At 35.0% G+C, this 16,403-nt stretch overlaps 1 protein-coding gene across 1 annotated transcript in view; it reads left to right on the top strand.

Moving 5' to 3' along the window:
• Positions 1–16,403, top strand: part of LOC144968298 (nuclear pore complex protein Nup205-like) — a 41,648-nt gene that overhangs the window by 970 nt on the left and 24,275 nt on the right. Inside the window, exons 2-18 of the mRNA XM_078906516.1 lie at positions 1,767–1,909; positions 2,702–2,873; positions 3,265–3,483; positions 3,661–3,746; positions 4,061–4,286; positions 4,934–5,092; positions 5,713–5,834; positions 6,689–6,751; positions 7,544–7,657; positions 8,596–8,715; positions 9,198–9,336; positions 10,006–10,208; positions 10,466–10,648; positions 11,388–11,645; positions 14,495–14,677; positions 15,309–15,366; positions 15,909–16,098. Coding sequence (XP_078762642.1) covers positions 1,767–1,909; positions 2,702–2,873; positions 3,265–3,483; positions 3,661–3,746; positions 4,061–4,286; positions 4,934–5,092; positions 5,713–5,834; positions 6,689–6,751; positions 7,544–7,657; positions 8,596–8,715; positions 9,198–9,336; positions 10,006–10,208; positions 10,466–10,648; positions 11,388–11,645; positions 14,495–14,677; positions 15,309–15,366; positions 15,909–16,098 — 2,638 coding nt within the window. The remainder of the gene's footprint in view (positions 1–1,766; positions 1,910–2,701; positions 2,874–3,264; positions 3,484–3,660; positions 3,747–4,060; positions 4,287–4,933; positions 5,093–5,712; positions 5,835–6,688; positions 6,752–7,543; positions 7,658–8,595; positions 8,716–9,197; positions 9,337–10,005; positions 10,209–10,465; positions 10,649–11,387; positions 11,646–14,494; positions 14,678–15,308; positions 15,367–15,908; positions 16,099–16,403) is intronic.

Consider the following 16,403-nt stretch of genomic DNA (forward strand, 5'->3'; position numbering starts at 1 on the left):
TCCATCCCCTTCCCTTTCGATCATCTTCTCATTCATGGCCACCATGTGTCTTGTGCTGCCTTTGACATTTGGCGCCAGCGTGTCTAGACTAACGTCATAAATAAAGGAGTGTCACCAAAATTCATGCAACTGAGCAGAGGTGTCAAAAAATGATAGAAGGCATATTATTGTTTGTTTTTTCCCCCTGAACTACCACTGAGCAGAAAATGTTTGACATGACAAAAAAACAGAAATCCAAGGAAGATTATCATCACTGGTCCCCACTATATTTTTTTAAAATATTTCTTTTTTTTATTTTTTTTATTTTTTTTTTTGCAAAATCTCGACAATTTGCAAAAAATTGCAAATTTTGCGGCCGCAATGCAAATGGTGATGCAAAAAACTGCCATGACAGAAGAGACAAGAAAATACCAAAAAGTAAAACGATTTTTTCCCGTAGGGTTAAACAGAGGTGGGAGAGAAGAAAAAAACCCAGAAAAACCGTGTGGTTGGTAACTGGAAGTTCATTACTCATAACTGTCTACAGTTATTCAGAGTTGACTCCCCGACTCTGAATAACTGTAGACAGTTATTCAGAGTCAACTGTCTACATTTATTCAGAGTGGACTCCTGAATAACCGTAGACAGTTATTCAGAGTCGACTCTTTCCCCACCGCCATCGAGACTCCGCCTCCGCTACTCCAACTCTCAAATCTCTTGACTTTGACTTGCTAATAAAAAAATCTATGTATCTGAGGGAATATTTGATACTTTTGATTTCGTTTAATTGACTTGCCCTCGATATGTCACCGACTGCTCCTTGTCAGTGAAATTCCTTCACGATTCACACTTCACTCTCACACTCACACCACGGACACGACACGGGTTTTGTTCTTGTTGTCTGCTAAAGTTCAGGCTAAAAATGGCTTGGAATAAGAAAGAAGAAAACAAATTAAAGAAGGTCCAATATGGTGGTCAGTCAGTGCCAATGCACCTTACACTTATACTCTTCGTTTTACCCACCATGCGCAGAGTAATTGATGAGTAATTAATAGAAATAGAAGTGATCAGATAATTTGATAGACGTCTACTCTCATTTTCTCTCTCTCTCCCTCTCTCTCTCTCCCCTCTCTCTCTCTCTCTCTCTCTCTCTCTCTCTCTCTCTCTCTCTCTCTCTCTTACACATACACATTTTTTTTCTTTTTCAATTTTTTTTCCTTTTCTATTTCTTTCATTTATTTCCTCTTTTTGCATCAGACTGTGCCATGAAATGGAGTTATGGAGTGATACGTTAATATTCGTACTTTCATTTTTTCTTTCTCTCTCTCTCTCTCTCTCTCTCTCTCTCTCTCTCTCTCTCTCTCTCTCTCTCTCTCTCTTTCTCTCTCTCTCTCTCTCTCTCTCTTTCTCTCTCTCTCTCTCTCTCTCTCTCTCTCTCTCTCTCTCTCTCTCTCTCTCTCTCTCTCTCATTTTCTCAGATTTTCTTCTCTATCTTCATCTGCTCTCTGATATTTACTCATAACAAAATACATATTGTAATTAAAAATTTGTAAACCCTCTCTCGCCTGCATATAAAAAAGGAGATATAGGCTGATGGTCTATCAATTAAACTAATTGAAATAAGTGTTTTATATCATAGTGTGAACATTGATACAGTTTTTTTCTCAGATTAAACGAAAAAATAGTGGGATATATGTTTGTAAATGAATTTTAAATACACCACAAACTTGGTACTAGTTTTCTTTTGGCCGTCTTTTATTCTAATTTTCAATGTTTTCTCTCCACAGGTGCCCGTGTTTGGGCACCTTTTCGCGAACTCCATGAGATTGTGGAGACTGCAATTACAAAAAGACAACCTGGGGCTGTCCATGATCTAGAGATTGCCCTCAAGCAACACAAGCCGGACTTCATATCTTTGCTAAAAGTACCAGTAAGTTATTTTAGCTTTAGCCCTCATTTCAAAGTTGGTAAGAAAGGTAGACTCACCAATGTACATTTGAATAAACAAAAACCCAAAGAGTTGTTTGGGTAACAGATAAGTTAAACACATTTTTTAAAAAATACCTTATATATATTCGCTAGGTGTTACCATGTTGTAAAGTAAAAGTAAATGTTAAACAATATTCATTTCTTCAAATGGGTAATGTCTAGCACTGTTTTTACATGCATCCTCTTCAAGTTTAAATTAGAAACATGCGATCGACACAACACATTATCATTAGGACATAACATTTTGAATTTTTTTAGGTCGCAGTTTCAAACTGCTTGACCAGTATTATAAAGGGGAAGCCTATGGATCAAACAATCATGGGTTCAAATCAGTAGCAATGTTGTTTTTTAAAAATCTCTTTCTTGTGACCTTGGAGTTTCAAAGTTCATGATACATGTATTGTCTTGTCACAGATGGATTTTTATACAGAGGTACTGCATTTTTGGTAATCTGAAATGGGTTGAAGAGATTATTTGATTAAGAGTTTAATGCTCCTTTTGACCATTATCTCAAACAGCATATTTATTCATCTTTTTAAATATACTGATCACCCAATAGGAAGTGGATGAACTGGGTTAATTTCTCATTTTGTGCACACGGTTGTGCTGCTCACTTTGTGATGCATCAGCATACTTCTGTCCAAAGGGTATCAAGATATTGTCAATGTCTATAATCATATTACACTCCCAAAAACTAGGATATAATGCTAGGACTATAATTTAATATCCTTAGGTCAAGAATCCAACTCATAGAGATATTGTACAGAAGTCTGCTGTGGATGGAATCGCAGTACGAGGGGAACAGAGGAGACAAGTCTTTTCCCAACAGTTTATATCTGAGGCTATCATTCTCAGTGATTTATTTGAACTAAATGAACTTGCTGCTGTAGAGCTGCTTATGGCAGGTGATTATAAACCTTTTATTTTGGCTTACAGAAGAATATTTGCTTCACATCTTTCACTTAAGAAATTTTTTTCTGACTCTTGAGCTAGAAACTTTACACGTTTTCCTAACTTTGAAGCACAAATAACTAGGACTCTTTTAGACTTTTTTACAGGATAGATATCCTAAAGAAATGTGTACCCTTGATATTAATATTAATGATGGGAATTTTGATCATGATTCAGCATTTTATTATTTATAATAAAAACATTTTGGTTTGATATTGTTATATTGATTATTTCTTCTTTATTGCTTCTTTAGCCTTATTTTCTAATATGTTGAGGCAATGTTTTGTCTTCTGTTTTATTGTCCCAGTTCACCAATTGCTATACCATTTTTTCATCCTTTTTCAGGTGAATTTCAACTTCCAAATTATCCTGGTTTGACAAGAGGTTTGGTTGCTGTTTTGCTGTTTTTTGATGGTCAACGCAGTCTTGTTACTTCTCTCCGTACTCTGGCACAAGCCAGGGAGGGCCGAACCTGGGCTGTTGGTGTTAACCAGGAAATGCAAGTCCTTATTAATGAATTCATCTCTGAACTTCTACAAGTCGGAATTGTTGGAAGGATTTTAGGTAAAGTGCCAGTTTTAAATTGTGCTATTCATGATATCCAGATTGTTTACTTAGTTAATTTTACATGTTCCTCTTTTTAGAACCGCTTTTTGTGATAGGAAGTCATATTTATTTAATTAGAGAAAGGATATGGTATTACGGAATCATTACTTAACAGACCCTTTCTTCTTTTTACAGATTTGATAAAATCCATGGATCTCGTAAGTCAAATGGAAAAGCTTCAAAAAGACAGAGCTCTGGGGCCTCCTAAACACAAGAAACAGGTATTTACAGGTTTAAATATATTTTGATGTAAAAGGGAACCTTTGTCATTGACTTAAACATGTATAAGAAGTTGTGAAACGAAGTGAGAATCATTTTTTTTCTCCAAAATAGCATTTATATAATGCATGGCTTAAAAAAATTTTATGTTGGAATGAAAATGATTAAAAACAGAAAAGAAAAAAATTTTTAATTTTCCTTTTTATGGTTAAGTGCTTTTATTTCAAGCTTTCCATTTTTCAAAAGACTTAATAATAGAAGATGGCGCTATTTAAAATAATTTTTAATTTCAAGAAAATCACTTTGCGTCAATCAGGTGACGGACATATACACAGAAATCAGACAAACACTTGGAGATATAATATTTTGCTTGGCTTGCCAAAGACCCCTGAGTCGACAGGACACTCTTCGACTGATCTCCCACCTGAAAGATGACAAATCGCTCAATGCTGACGAAACACTCAGCCCTGCAACTCTTAGCTTGACTGTTGCCTTGCTGTATTGCTTTGATGTGTCCATTTTACAACGGGAGGATAGTGAAGGTGTGTATATGAGTATAATGTTGAATAATTTGTCAGATTTGGAAATCCTTTAGAGTTTTGAGAACAATGGGGCCTGGGCTTTTTCTGTTTATGTGGCTTGAAACTGACAGTTCAGTAACAATTTATTGCTACCTTTTGTGGAGATGCTGGTTTACTGCACAGAGTACTTTCTATTGGATCTTGGATCCAGCCACACAATCATGGAGAGATGGAGAGACCAGGATTTTAGATGATTTGGAACAAGGACAGCCTGTGTGCATGTCAAGTTCTCTACCTTTTGTTCACTTGTCTCGCATGTTTCAAATCATCTGTTATCACTTTATAACTAAAAAGAATGGATTTGTCTCCTTTTTTTTTCTTTCTTTCTTTTGTTCAAGATTGGTTACATTGATATTGTTTTTATTTATTTTCAAAAAATGAAATCAGGACTGTTTGTTTGAAAGATATACAGATTTTATGCTCTTGTGTCAGATTTTGGCTTGGTCTTACTCGAACAATATATAAGGGCAGTACAAATCACCTTTCCTTTTTGGATTGTGCTCTCTCATAGTTTTGATGTCACTGATGTCACCCTTTTTCTTGTTCAATGTTTACATCAGATCTTATGAATTTATTCGTTTTATGGGTTTGTTTGTTTTTATAACCAGAGGTATTGTCACAACTTCCCGTATTTAGTGATGCCTCTTACATTCCTGATATTCACCGTGAGATGATGTCCATACAGGTTTGGGCCCTGCCTGGTCTGAAGGCCACAGCACAGTTTGGATGGGCCGTCATGCTACGGCTTACGTCGCAGTTTAATTCTGGTAGGCATTTTAAGTTTCGATAGAAATAGATACAACCTGTTTGTGCATTCTTAAAAAAGGACAGGAATAGGAAGTGCATCCTTTCAAGTCTTGTAATTATCATTATCTTTCAAAGTGGTCCTATTCACTTGAGCTTATGATATGAAGGAGAAACTTATGGAATTACATTGATCTTGGATGATGAGTTTTACGAGTTTAGATGAAGTAACCGCATCATGTCACAATAATTGTAACTTTGACTTTGTTTTGTAGGGATATGGTGAGATGAAAATGTTTTTGTTAGGGATAAAGCTTTCAATATATAATAATGTATATAATATCCACTTTTATATATTGCCAGAGATGGGAATTTTTCATTATTTAGAGGTTTATTGGTGCTTTGAAACATCTCTTTAGTTTTAGGTTGACATGTAGAGTTTTTTTTAGCCTATTTTCTTGAGTGTTCAAAAAATTGACCAAAAAGCAATATTTTACATCAAAAAATTAGTAGAGCCCGTTAAGGGCTTTATTTGAAGCTCAAATGTTGGCACCCATGGGTATCTTTAGCCAATTGAAATTAGGATTTTCTTGCCTCATCTCTATATTTGTTCACTGTAAAAAAAATTCAAATTGACACATAGGATTGAACAATGGTGCTGACTGCTTTGAGGATGATGAGCGCTTGATAGACATGGCATTGGATGGTCATGTGTTTTCTTTCTTATGTTCTGCTGTTGCTGCTGCTCCCAACTTTCATTCTGAGGTAAGTCTGATTACAATTATATTTATTAAACTATTGAACTTTATTTATTTTTGGTAATTTTTTTTTTTTTATGGACAAATGATTATACAGTTGATATTTCAACATTGTTTAAAAGGATTAGTCTTTCAGGGCCATTAGACCCATGGAGCTGGCGTTTATCTCAGTTTCTAAAGCGTGAAATGGACAATAGCAATTGCTTGCTGCCCTTTGGATCGTAAAGTACTTTCCACCAGATCATACAGACCCAGATACCCAATCACTACTAGGTAGACCGGGCGGTCAGAAAAAAATCTCAACTTTGCTTGGGATCAATCTCGATCTATTAGTGTGAAGTGAGTGTTCTACCAACTTGGGTATCAGGACCTCTAAACATAAAAAGACAGTATAGACTTTCACTATTTGACATATTTTATGATAATTTATCTTAATGTGTACTGGAATTAGTCAATTGATGTGCCTTATAAAGAAGTTTTATGTTTATTTTTTAAACATTAAGTGTTGTAATGACAGGCCTTTTTTCTGAGAATTTGTGATGCAGACCTGCCCACTACTACGAAAAATTTGTAGAATTACGAAAATTGGGCTCAAACTTCAGAACTTCATGAGCATCTCTAAGTTAAGTTGTTAAAATTTATTGAAAATGAAAGGTGTCAGACTACATAATTTTAAGGATTTTTAAGTTATTTAATTGTTGTGAGGGTAAATTGGCGATCTATAAAGTTGACCAGAGCACCTACTATTTCTATCTCCTAAAAACTACAAATTTTCAACTAGGCAGGTCTGGTGATGTATATAAGCTTTTTAAAAAATGTTTATATTTTTTTGGAACACCATGTTTATTTATTCATCTACAGGAATTTTACCTTAGAGTATTTCATGGCTTGTTGACTGATTTCATCCATCAAATGCCTCTGAAGGTGAGTTTGATTCAACAGGCATTTATTCAAAGTGTATTTGGAATAAGATAAAAACAAAACCACACAGCATACATGTGTATCTTGTAGATCTTCACTTTCCAATCTAAAATGTTACCATTATTCATATGTATCTGGTTATTCCTGCAGACCTCAACATTTTCACCAAGAAAATAGTAACTGCAAAACGACTTGGAAAGCTTGAATTGTATTTTTGTGATAAAGACGTATGTCATTGTTAATTGAATTCTGTCTGTAATTATGAAAATATAAGTATCTGTTTATCACTAAATCAAAGCAGTGTTGTAACCAAATGATTGGCAAGGTCATAAATTCACTTAGATTAAATACCAAGTCACACTACAATTGAATAATTTCAATAAATGATTTCAACTCTTCAGTCTAACAGGTGTTGAAGGTCTACTTGTTTCAAGAATAGAGTTCGTTACTACAAGTTGTAGATGGCTCAGAAATGCAGTCTTGTAACAAAAGCAAGCAATTTTGTGTGTGAATATTGTATTGTGTCCTTGATATAGGCTCTACATGCATTACTCCATTTGACTCAGTTGTAAATGAATGCCTGGCAGTGATGAATATTGCAAAATTGCTAGTACAATAAGCCTGACTTGTACCATGTGAATTAGTAATTTGACTCCTGATGGCCTGTTGATGGAATGAATGAATCATTATGTTGCACATTGAGTTTGGTGAATCTGTAGAAATGCACTAATCAAATGTTCAAATTATTTATTTTGAAACTTTGGTATTTACTGTAAAAATATTTTATTCATTCAGACCAAAGAGCTTCGCAATAGGGGAGATGAAATGAGTCGTATCATTTTGGCCCATCAGGCTGAGGGCTTGGAGCCCCCACCACAAAGGAAGGATTTTCAGTTTCTTATGCAGTTGGTGGGTACTTTATTCATTTTCATATGAAACATGATGCACATGTCAGAATATAGGATAAATGTGACCAATAGTCTCAAAACTGTATTTTGTTAGGTGCTAATAATTTTATATAAGGTCAAAAATTTGATACTTCGGTAAAGACTTTTTTTAAATTGAGGACAATGATTGTTGTTCCAACGGGGGCCAAAACTAAATTCCGTACTTATATTGACTTTTGGTAACTTTTCATCCCTACTTGGATAGTTGATAGAGGAAATGGGTCGCAAATTACTGTTATATTGAGTCCTCACTTTACCGACCTCTTTACTTTACCATCGGGGGTTAAGATAGCTCAGTTGGTAGAGCAAAGGGACCAAGATTGATCCCGGGTGCAGTCGAGATTTTTTTGCTGACTCCCTTCCATCCAGCAGTGAATGGGTAGCTGAGTCTGTTAGATTTGGCAGACGGTTCTTTGCGATAGACTACCGTCCTATCCAAAGGAAAGCAAACAATTGCTATTGTCTGTTTCACGCTATAGAAACCAGGATAAATTCCGGCTCCATGGGCTGAATGGATCTGAAGGACAACTATTACTTTACCATCAACCTTGATGATCATCAACTTCATGATGAGCCCATATTTTTTAATCATGAGAACTATATTTGGTTTACTACCAGGCAGTTGCAGTATAATGAATTTTCACTAAATTCGTTGGCTTTATATCTTCTTATATCTCTGTAATGAAAATAAACAAGAATATTTAGTCAACATGTTATATATTAGTAAAAGACTTAAGAAATGAAAATTTGATTTTCTGACATATAGTTTTATATTGGTAGCTCAACAAAACGTCATTGACCCAGGACCTTCACCTGTACTGGTCTATCCCATATGTCCGTTCGAACAACATAAACTTGTTTACTTAATCATTATGAAAAATACCATTGCTTTGTCACTAGATTGGAGATGTGTATGGCAAAGACCCTCTAGGATTACAACTGGCCTTGGACTATTGGTGTCCACCTGACCCTGGGCCAAGCTATGGGGACATGAGCTCATTTAGGCCTGATCCAAAACAGGTGACGCAGAATGTTCTCTCTCTCTCTCTCTTTCTCTCTCTCTCATTCTCTCTCTCTTCCTCTCTCTCTCTCCTCTCTCATCTCCTCTCTCCTCTCTCTCTCTCTCTCTCTCTCTCTCTCTCTCTCATATTATTACTTTGAATATGTAAGCCTTACTTCCTGTTCATTCAGACACAGCACTTCTTGGATATATGAGAAACCTGTTCTTTTATCAAAGACTCATGGTGGTGTCATTTGAAGGGCTATTCTTAATTTACTGCACTGTGTTATAGTTTTCTTTATTTAAGTTTTTAAGTGTCGTGATTAAAATCATGGTCATTTATTGTGACATAATGCATAGTAGAGATTGATCAAAATCATTGCTTTTTACATTATTTCATTATGACTGCAATGGACTATTTTTACCCGTTTTGGGAATGTTTCAAATAGTTTTAAGAGCAGAACAATAAATGATTTGGAAATGTTTTTTTTTTATTTCTCAGATGGCCCTGTTCAAGTTTGTACGTGTGGCCGGTGACCTCCTCCCTGCCCCCCTTTTCCTGCCTTATGTCCACATGCTGAAGGGTCTAGCAACAGGACAACAAGCAGCACATCACTGCTTCAGCCTGCTCAGGGTTAATGGTAAGTAGAATATTTATCATTGCAAATTTGTGTATTGCCATTTGTTCTTCTGTAAATATTCAAATATAAATATTGGGCTAGTTTTATTTACAAATCTTTTGTCATGTATTCAATTTGAAACAATCAAGAATAGAATCTCCTGCTTTTTTTTTCCCCTCAGTATTAATGATAAAACCAAATGACCATTTTACATTTTGATGAAATAAACTAAAAATAGATAAAAACAAATAATCTTAAGATTTTGATATAAAAGAATGGTTTATCTTCTGAAGGATGGCATAATATGTATAAAAAAGTAATTTTGCTTTCTTACAGTGTCTTTTACCTTGTTTCTTATGTTTTGATTATCTCAGAATACCAATGATTTATTTGAAATAAAGGAAATAACCACTTTGCAAGGTGGTCGAGTGGTTAAGGTATTGTACCGGGACCTGATAGGTCTTTGATTTGAGACCCGCATTAGGCACTTTTGTTTTGTATTGTTTTTTCCCCTTGGTCAAGATTGTTAACCCCCAATTTGCTCACTTGAATAACATGGACGATTCATGTTGACACCAGACCTTGGTTTGATGGATCATCTACACTTCTCCATGGAATTTTTTTTAATTAAAAAAAAGCCCATTATATTTGAACATGTGATATGCCATTCTTTAAAATTGAATCACATAGGAGGTCAGGCCAACCCAGTGTCATGGGATCATATCTTTGGCTCGATGCACCAATACTACACCAGCTTACGACAGGACACATACAATGCCTCAGACACATCTGCTGGTATGTCCTTCCACTCAAGCCCGGGAAGAAACATTACGCCCCAAGAGCTGGAAGCCCTTGTTGCAGTGTTAGAACTGACACAGTGCATTGCTGACTTGGTGAGTTAGAATGTGGAGTTCTTTTAAAATATTTAGATAAATAAATAAACTTTGAAATGTACCTGTTTATTTTGTGCAAGTTCAAACACTTGACTTCAATGTTTTGGTTTCCTACCTATGTTTTGATTAACATTATAATGACAAGGATTGAAAGATACGAAGATCACAATGTATAAACAAAACAATAATTTTATCTTTTTTTAAAATACAATGCTACAATTACAATTATATCACAATTTAAATCTCATTTTTACTAGGATGAGACATCTCGTTCGTTATTCTGTGAAAACCAGCAATGGTCAGTCGTCATGGTGTTATTTGGTCTACTTAGTTGCAGTATCAGTGTCAACATGAAGGCAGTCATCTTACGTACACTGGCAGCTATCTCTAAGACACCTGTGTTTGCTGCCACCATATGGCAGACACTGGAGGCATCACAGGTGAGTACTGTGCTTATTTCCAAGCATACATTTATGGTTTATTTCTCTTAACTTTTTATTTTATTATAATCACAATCATCATCATCACGATTATTATTTTTATTATTAATAATATTATTATTATTTACTGTTATTATACAGAGCATTAATGCGTCCTGAGAAGAGAGTGCTTTGTCTTGTTGAATAATACAATAGCATTCTAAATTCTACCAATAGCAGCAGTCATCCATTAAAGAATATTGGCCACATTATTTTATTTAAAAAGATAGTCATTGTAATCTTTTCACACTCTGGAAAAACATGTATTTAAAATTTTGGCCAGAAAACTCGCCCTTCAAATTTGATCAATTAAAATTACCCTCATCTTGACAATGATTCTCATAAATATTACTAAAATGGGACTCAGAAATACTTTACAAATCAAGGCTTTATGCTCATAAGGAGTGTACAGTGAGACTGAAACATACAATTTTGCATCTAATTTTCCAGGTGTTGAGGATTATTACCTAAGTTTCTCATAGTAATTAGACGCTCTTTTATCTTTTCCCATTGAGATTGATTTTTAGTTTTCACCTACATATTTTAAAAAGTCATCTAAACACTGTTATTCCCACTCTTATTTCTTCACCTGGTTTAATTTTTGGTCTTAAAATTCCGTATTGGAAAATAAAAAGGGACATTTCAATGGTCCTTAATAATCTCCTCTTTCCTTTTAAAAAACAAAAAAAAACAAAAACAGATTCTGCCAACTCAAGCCACCACAACAGATCAGCCAGGAGGAATTCGGGTGGAATTGGAAGAGGTGGAGTCCCGTAATGAAGAGTTCCCTCTGACCAGGGGTTTCCTAGAATTGCTGGGCTCTCTCACCCAATTCTCTGTGCCCATGGGCCTGGGGGCGGGCACAAGATCTCCTGGCTTTGATCCTTATTTGGACTTTATCCTCAATTCTGTCTTACTCAAGTTTAATACCAGAGCTTATAAAGTGGTTGAGGAAAAGGTCAGTGTGTAAAATGTTTTTAAAAGTAATTTTGAATATTTTTACTAATGAAATCAGTAGTTTTGATTTTTAAAGAAAAAAAAAATGATAAGAATAGATCTTTGCAAATCATCAGTGGATCTATTTTCAAATTGAGCTACATTATATGTATATTCTGAATCATTTTAGATAAATATCTAAAGTACAATTAAGCTGAGTTTTTGCATTTAGGCTGGTACAGTTGGCACAGGTTATACACATTAGAAATTGCAGATTCTATGTTTGTTCCTTGTGGCACACCGCATATTATAGTGACTGTTTGGGAAATGGGTAGTTTCTTTTTCTCTTGGTGGCACATAGTTAAATCCTTGGAAAATGCTCTTTATTCACATTCTGTCACTGTAATAAGGTGTAAAATGAGCACTTGGTCATAGGTAGCCTTGTGCTATCGTCTTACGTGTGTCATGTCTTATCTTACCTTTTAAGGGGAGGGGCGACACCTGAAACTATTTTCAAGAATAATGGCTATATCCAATATCTTTTTATATTGGGACATTGCCTATGACCAATGGATTCGAACCATGTGATTTAGTTCGGTGGGCGTGTCCGGTTGCCATGGTGACGGCCGCCATCTTGGATTTTACTCTTCTCTGGGTGCTATTTTTAAAAGTTACTTTCTCAATAAGTTTCCATGGAATTTTCTTGAAATTTTGCATGGTTGTATTTTTGTATATTATAAAAAAAAAATACAGAGCATTTTTAAAATATTTTTAATAGATTTTTATTTATAAATTTTAAAAAAAATAATTTTTCGGTATGATAAAAATCATGTTTTTTGACATAAAAATGTCAATTTTTCAAAAAATAATAAAGATATTTAAAATTCCTTCTGTATGATTTTAGATAATCACTACAGCTCTGGACATGCAAAGTTTTAAACAAATTGATTGATAAATGACAAAATAAGATAAAAAAAGAGTGTTAAAAAATGTCATTTTGAGAAAAACGAGATCAAAGATAACAATGAATGAAAATAATAAGACAAAACGGTACAACCAGCTCAAAACATACCAGCACCGTATGAGGGTCCCCCGTGTTCTTTTTCTGCCTCCCTCTGGGCTTTTCACGGGCCTGAGCTTTTATTTTACGTCTTTCTTTCTCTTTATGTTGAGCAACCCTTATGCTTTGGTCAAGTCTTTTTGACTCTGCTTCCTGACTCAACATCTGGGAGTGTTCTCCCAGTCCACCGATGCTCAAAGACACTTTCAGGGATGTTATTTCTGTTGGACCAAAATTATACTCTGCACCAAACTCAACTTTTTTCAGGGAATGGAAGTATGTTTTATGGCATCTTGACCAAACAGAATTATGAAACCTTTCGTTTGGATTTTGTGTTGTCTTCATCTCACAACACTTCAACAAATCATATACAGGCTTCAAGTGCTCATGAAGCAAATCAAAATTCAAAGGTGTATGTACACGCTGCTTGTGTCAACAGGATACACATGGGCAGCAATATATATTATTTTAAAAGCATCTGGAGTCCGGTTCAGGAGGACAATACCTATGTTGAGGGAAGTCATTGGTGGAATAACCGTGGTAAAGACCAGCAAGAATAGCCCATCTCATTTCTTTCCGCTGCGGCATTGCTTGGAATCGCTTTATCATAATACTACTATCACACACCCAATTCCAATCAAAGATTTGTGGTCACGGGTCAACCACGAGCCATCATAACTTTCTTGCTTTCTTGGCTTTTGTAGCAAATAATTGTTGCCAACGTTTGGATTTTTTGGTCACTTTAGGTATATTTATAATAATCCAGTAAAAATTGGAAATATTTAGAGATAATTAACGTGAATACATGTCAAAATTTGATAAAACAATTGATCAATCGGAATGTAAACAAATCGTAGTAAAAGTAATAGTAATAGATGCGAACTTTCACCCTGACTCAACATCCAATCCCTGGCGCGGAGTCGGAGGTCGAGAACAAGGTCAGCCAATCAGATCGCACCATTCGTGATCACGTTGTATTTACCTGACAACTTGACCTCTTATCAGCTGTTTGACACACAATCTTTGTTCGCGTCTAACAGTTTCTAAACTCCTCCCCTGCCCATATTGTGATATTTATGAGACTGAAACCGTGTCAACTAGATGGGCAAAGAGTAGACTAAACTATCGATATCAAAATCTACAACATCGATATGTATTATAATGCTTTTCAGCCCTATTATTTTCAGTTGAATTCTCACAAAAAATTGAAAAGTTTGGTATTTTCATGTCGACTTCCATGTTTATGAAAGACGATTTACAAACTTTATATTATCCAAATCACCTTCTCAGTGCTGAAAATATGTGAAAAAATGATTGTTCTTTTATAATAAATAAAAAACTGAAATTTTATATTTTGACCCAAAAATCGATATTTCAGGTGTCGCCCCTCCCCTTAAGTGTTGCTTTTGGCTAGGGACCCCTTGTAAATCGCTTTCAACATGTTTATAGGATATTGCACTCTATAAATGCTCAAGTTATTATTATTTGAATTATTTGGGGGTGGAGGGGGGTTGCAAAGTTGGTCTCATTACTTTTCCCTGAGTAGTGATGTATGGCACAGTGCTAGATAACACTGAAAGAGTAATATAATGATAAAAGGGTTTGACTTCGAATTGAACTTCAAGGCTTATGTTTTCCAGAGAGACATACTTTAGATTATATCTTTTCATCAACGTTGGATATAAAAAGTTTTTAAAGTATGATGGTAGCACCTTCTTTTTTTTTTATTATCATCCTCAGCTATAAGATATTTTAATATTTTACTCGGGTCCACATTTTATTTTTCATACCATCCTTTTTTTGGTCTCCAGTGGCAAGTAGTGAGCAGTTGCCTTAGCATCCTACTAAAACTCTTATCCGATTATGAACTGAGTGGTGATGACTTACAAAAGGAGATGGTGGACATTCCCGGGGTCGGCATACTACCTGCCAATAAACAGCCAGGATTTACTGTTCTATGTTTGTTGCTCAGTGATTCCAGACTTTTCAAGATGGTAAGTGTAGGAAAAATCGTGGGGAAAAAGATTAAATCAATTTATTTGTCTGAGACGGGCAATTTGTCGTCTAGGGTTTTAAAACATTTTAAATTTTGCAAAACATCTCTGGCAACATACGCAGTGCAGCACGGCAAAGTAAGCAATAGGTATTGAGTTTGATGAGAAAGATGAGAACTGATGCCTTCTTCGCGCTGCCTTATCTCCCTTCTGGCACTGAGCTGCTGTTTTCTATTTGTAATCGTTTTAAAAAAATTTATCGAAATTATGCAAAATGAATGAAACGGTTACCTGAATAAAGTTGATAGATCTATGTGTTATATTTTTCTCTGGCACGTGGACTTCTTTCTTTGGGAAACATAGATGTTTGTGCCAGAGCCTGTCAACATTGTTAATTTGTTGAGGGACTTTAAGGCATGATAAGGTATTGTAGATATTGCATCACTGCGGTTAATGATAATCTCATAGGAATTTCCCTGTTTTGAAGATAAGAATAAATTTATTTCTACTTTAAATCAAGCTCCTTGATTTCCATTGAAGATCTATTTATTCAGCAATGTCATGAACATCATTATGAAGTGATTTATTCTTCGGTTGATTTTTAAAAATATTAAAAAATTTTCTATTGCAGATTCAACTAATTGTAGAGGAAGCTGTTGCTTGTTTTGAAAAGTATTCAAACTTTCCTGGTGAGTTATTGTTAAAAAATTTTTTCTATTTAAAAAAAATAAATGTGTAAAGGGTTGCAAGTATGTATTTTCGAGAATCTCATGGGATTATTTTTGAAGCAATCAGATTGTCTCAAGATATATTTGGAAAATATTTTTATCACATTTGTTACAGTTTTATGATGGTATTTGTCTTAATCTTTTTCTATATGCTTAACATGGGCTTTCAAATAAATACAGAAATAGAGCAACATAAAATTAATTTCTTCTCAGATATGTCACTGCATCCATAAGATTTTGAATTGCATGGATAAGGATGAAATGGGTAACTCTTCTATTTTTTCTTATGACAAATTAATAAGAAAAATTTGATTTTTAGCAGGTTTTGTAGTGTTGTCTTTAGTCAGTCTGTTTAGTTTGTTGATGCTTGAGCTTCAGCTTTGAGTTAATATTTCAAGTTCAAAAATATCATCTTGAGACAATCTGTATGTAGTAAGATAAGGGGACAGTGAATGTTTAACATGTATGATAATCAGTTGTTTCCAATTCCTCTCACCCTGCAGGCCAGGAGGCTCTGGAGGAAGCATCCTTGTTGTGTCTGCAACTGATGGAAAAGGCTGGAGATAGACAGGCAGAGCTGCATCGACTGATGAGGGAGACATCCTCTGCTTTGTTCATGTCCAGTATGGAGCGTCTGCTACTGTCCATCAATCCCCGCACTCACAAGGCTGATTATCTCACCAATGTCACCAAGTGAGAGTTTATGTCTTGGACATCTTCTTGATCTTTGTTCAAATTTGTGTTATATTTATCTCTCAAAAACCTAGGTAAATTTTGTGACATCTGATATTAGGGGGGTACTGTCACAATAAGGACAATTTTATTAAGTTTTATCAAAAATGATCTTTTCAATGCTTTTTCTGCAGTATTATGTGTGTCCAAGCATATTTCTAAAGACTTTTTGGAATAATTTCCACTATCGGTGTGTATGAGGTGGCATTTTAGGGGTACCCCGCCCCGAAAACTTCAGATTTTGGGAACAACTTTTCTCAAAAAGT

Source organism: Berghia stephanieae, chromosome 3 (genome assembly GCF_034508935.2).
Source record: "Berghia stephanieae isolate SIO BIC M18660-M18661 chromosome 3, UCSD_Bste_1.3, whole genome shotgun sequence".
In the NCBI taxonomy this organism is placed as follows: Eukaryota; Metazoa; Mollusca; class Gastropoda; order Nudibranchia; family Aeolidiidae; genus Berghia; species Berghia stephanieae.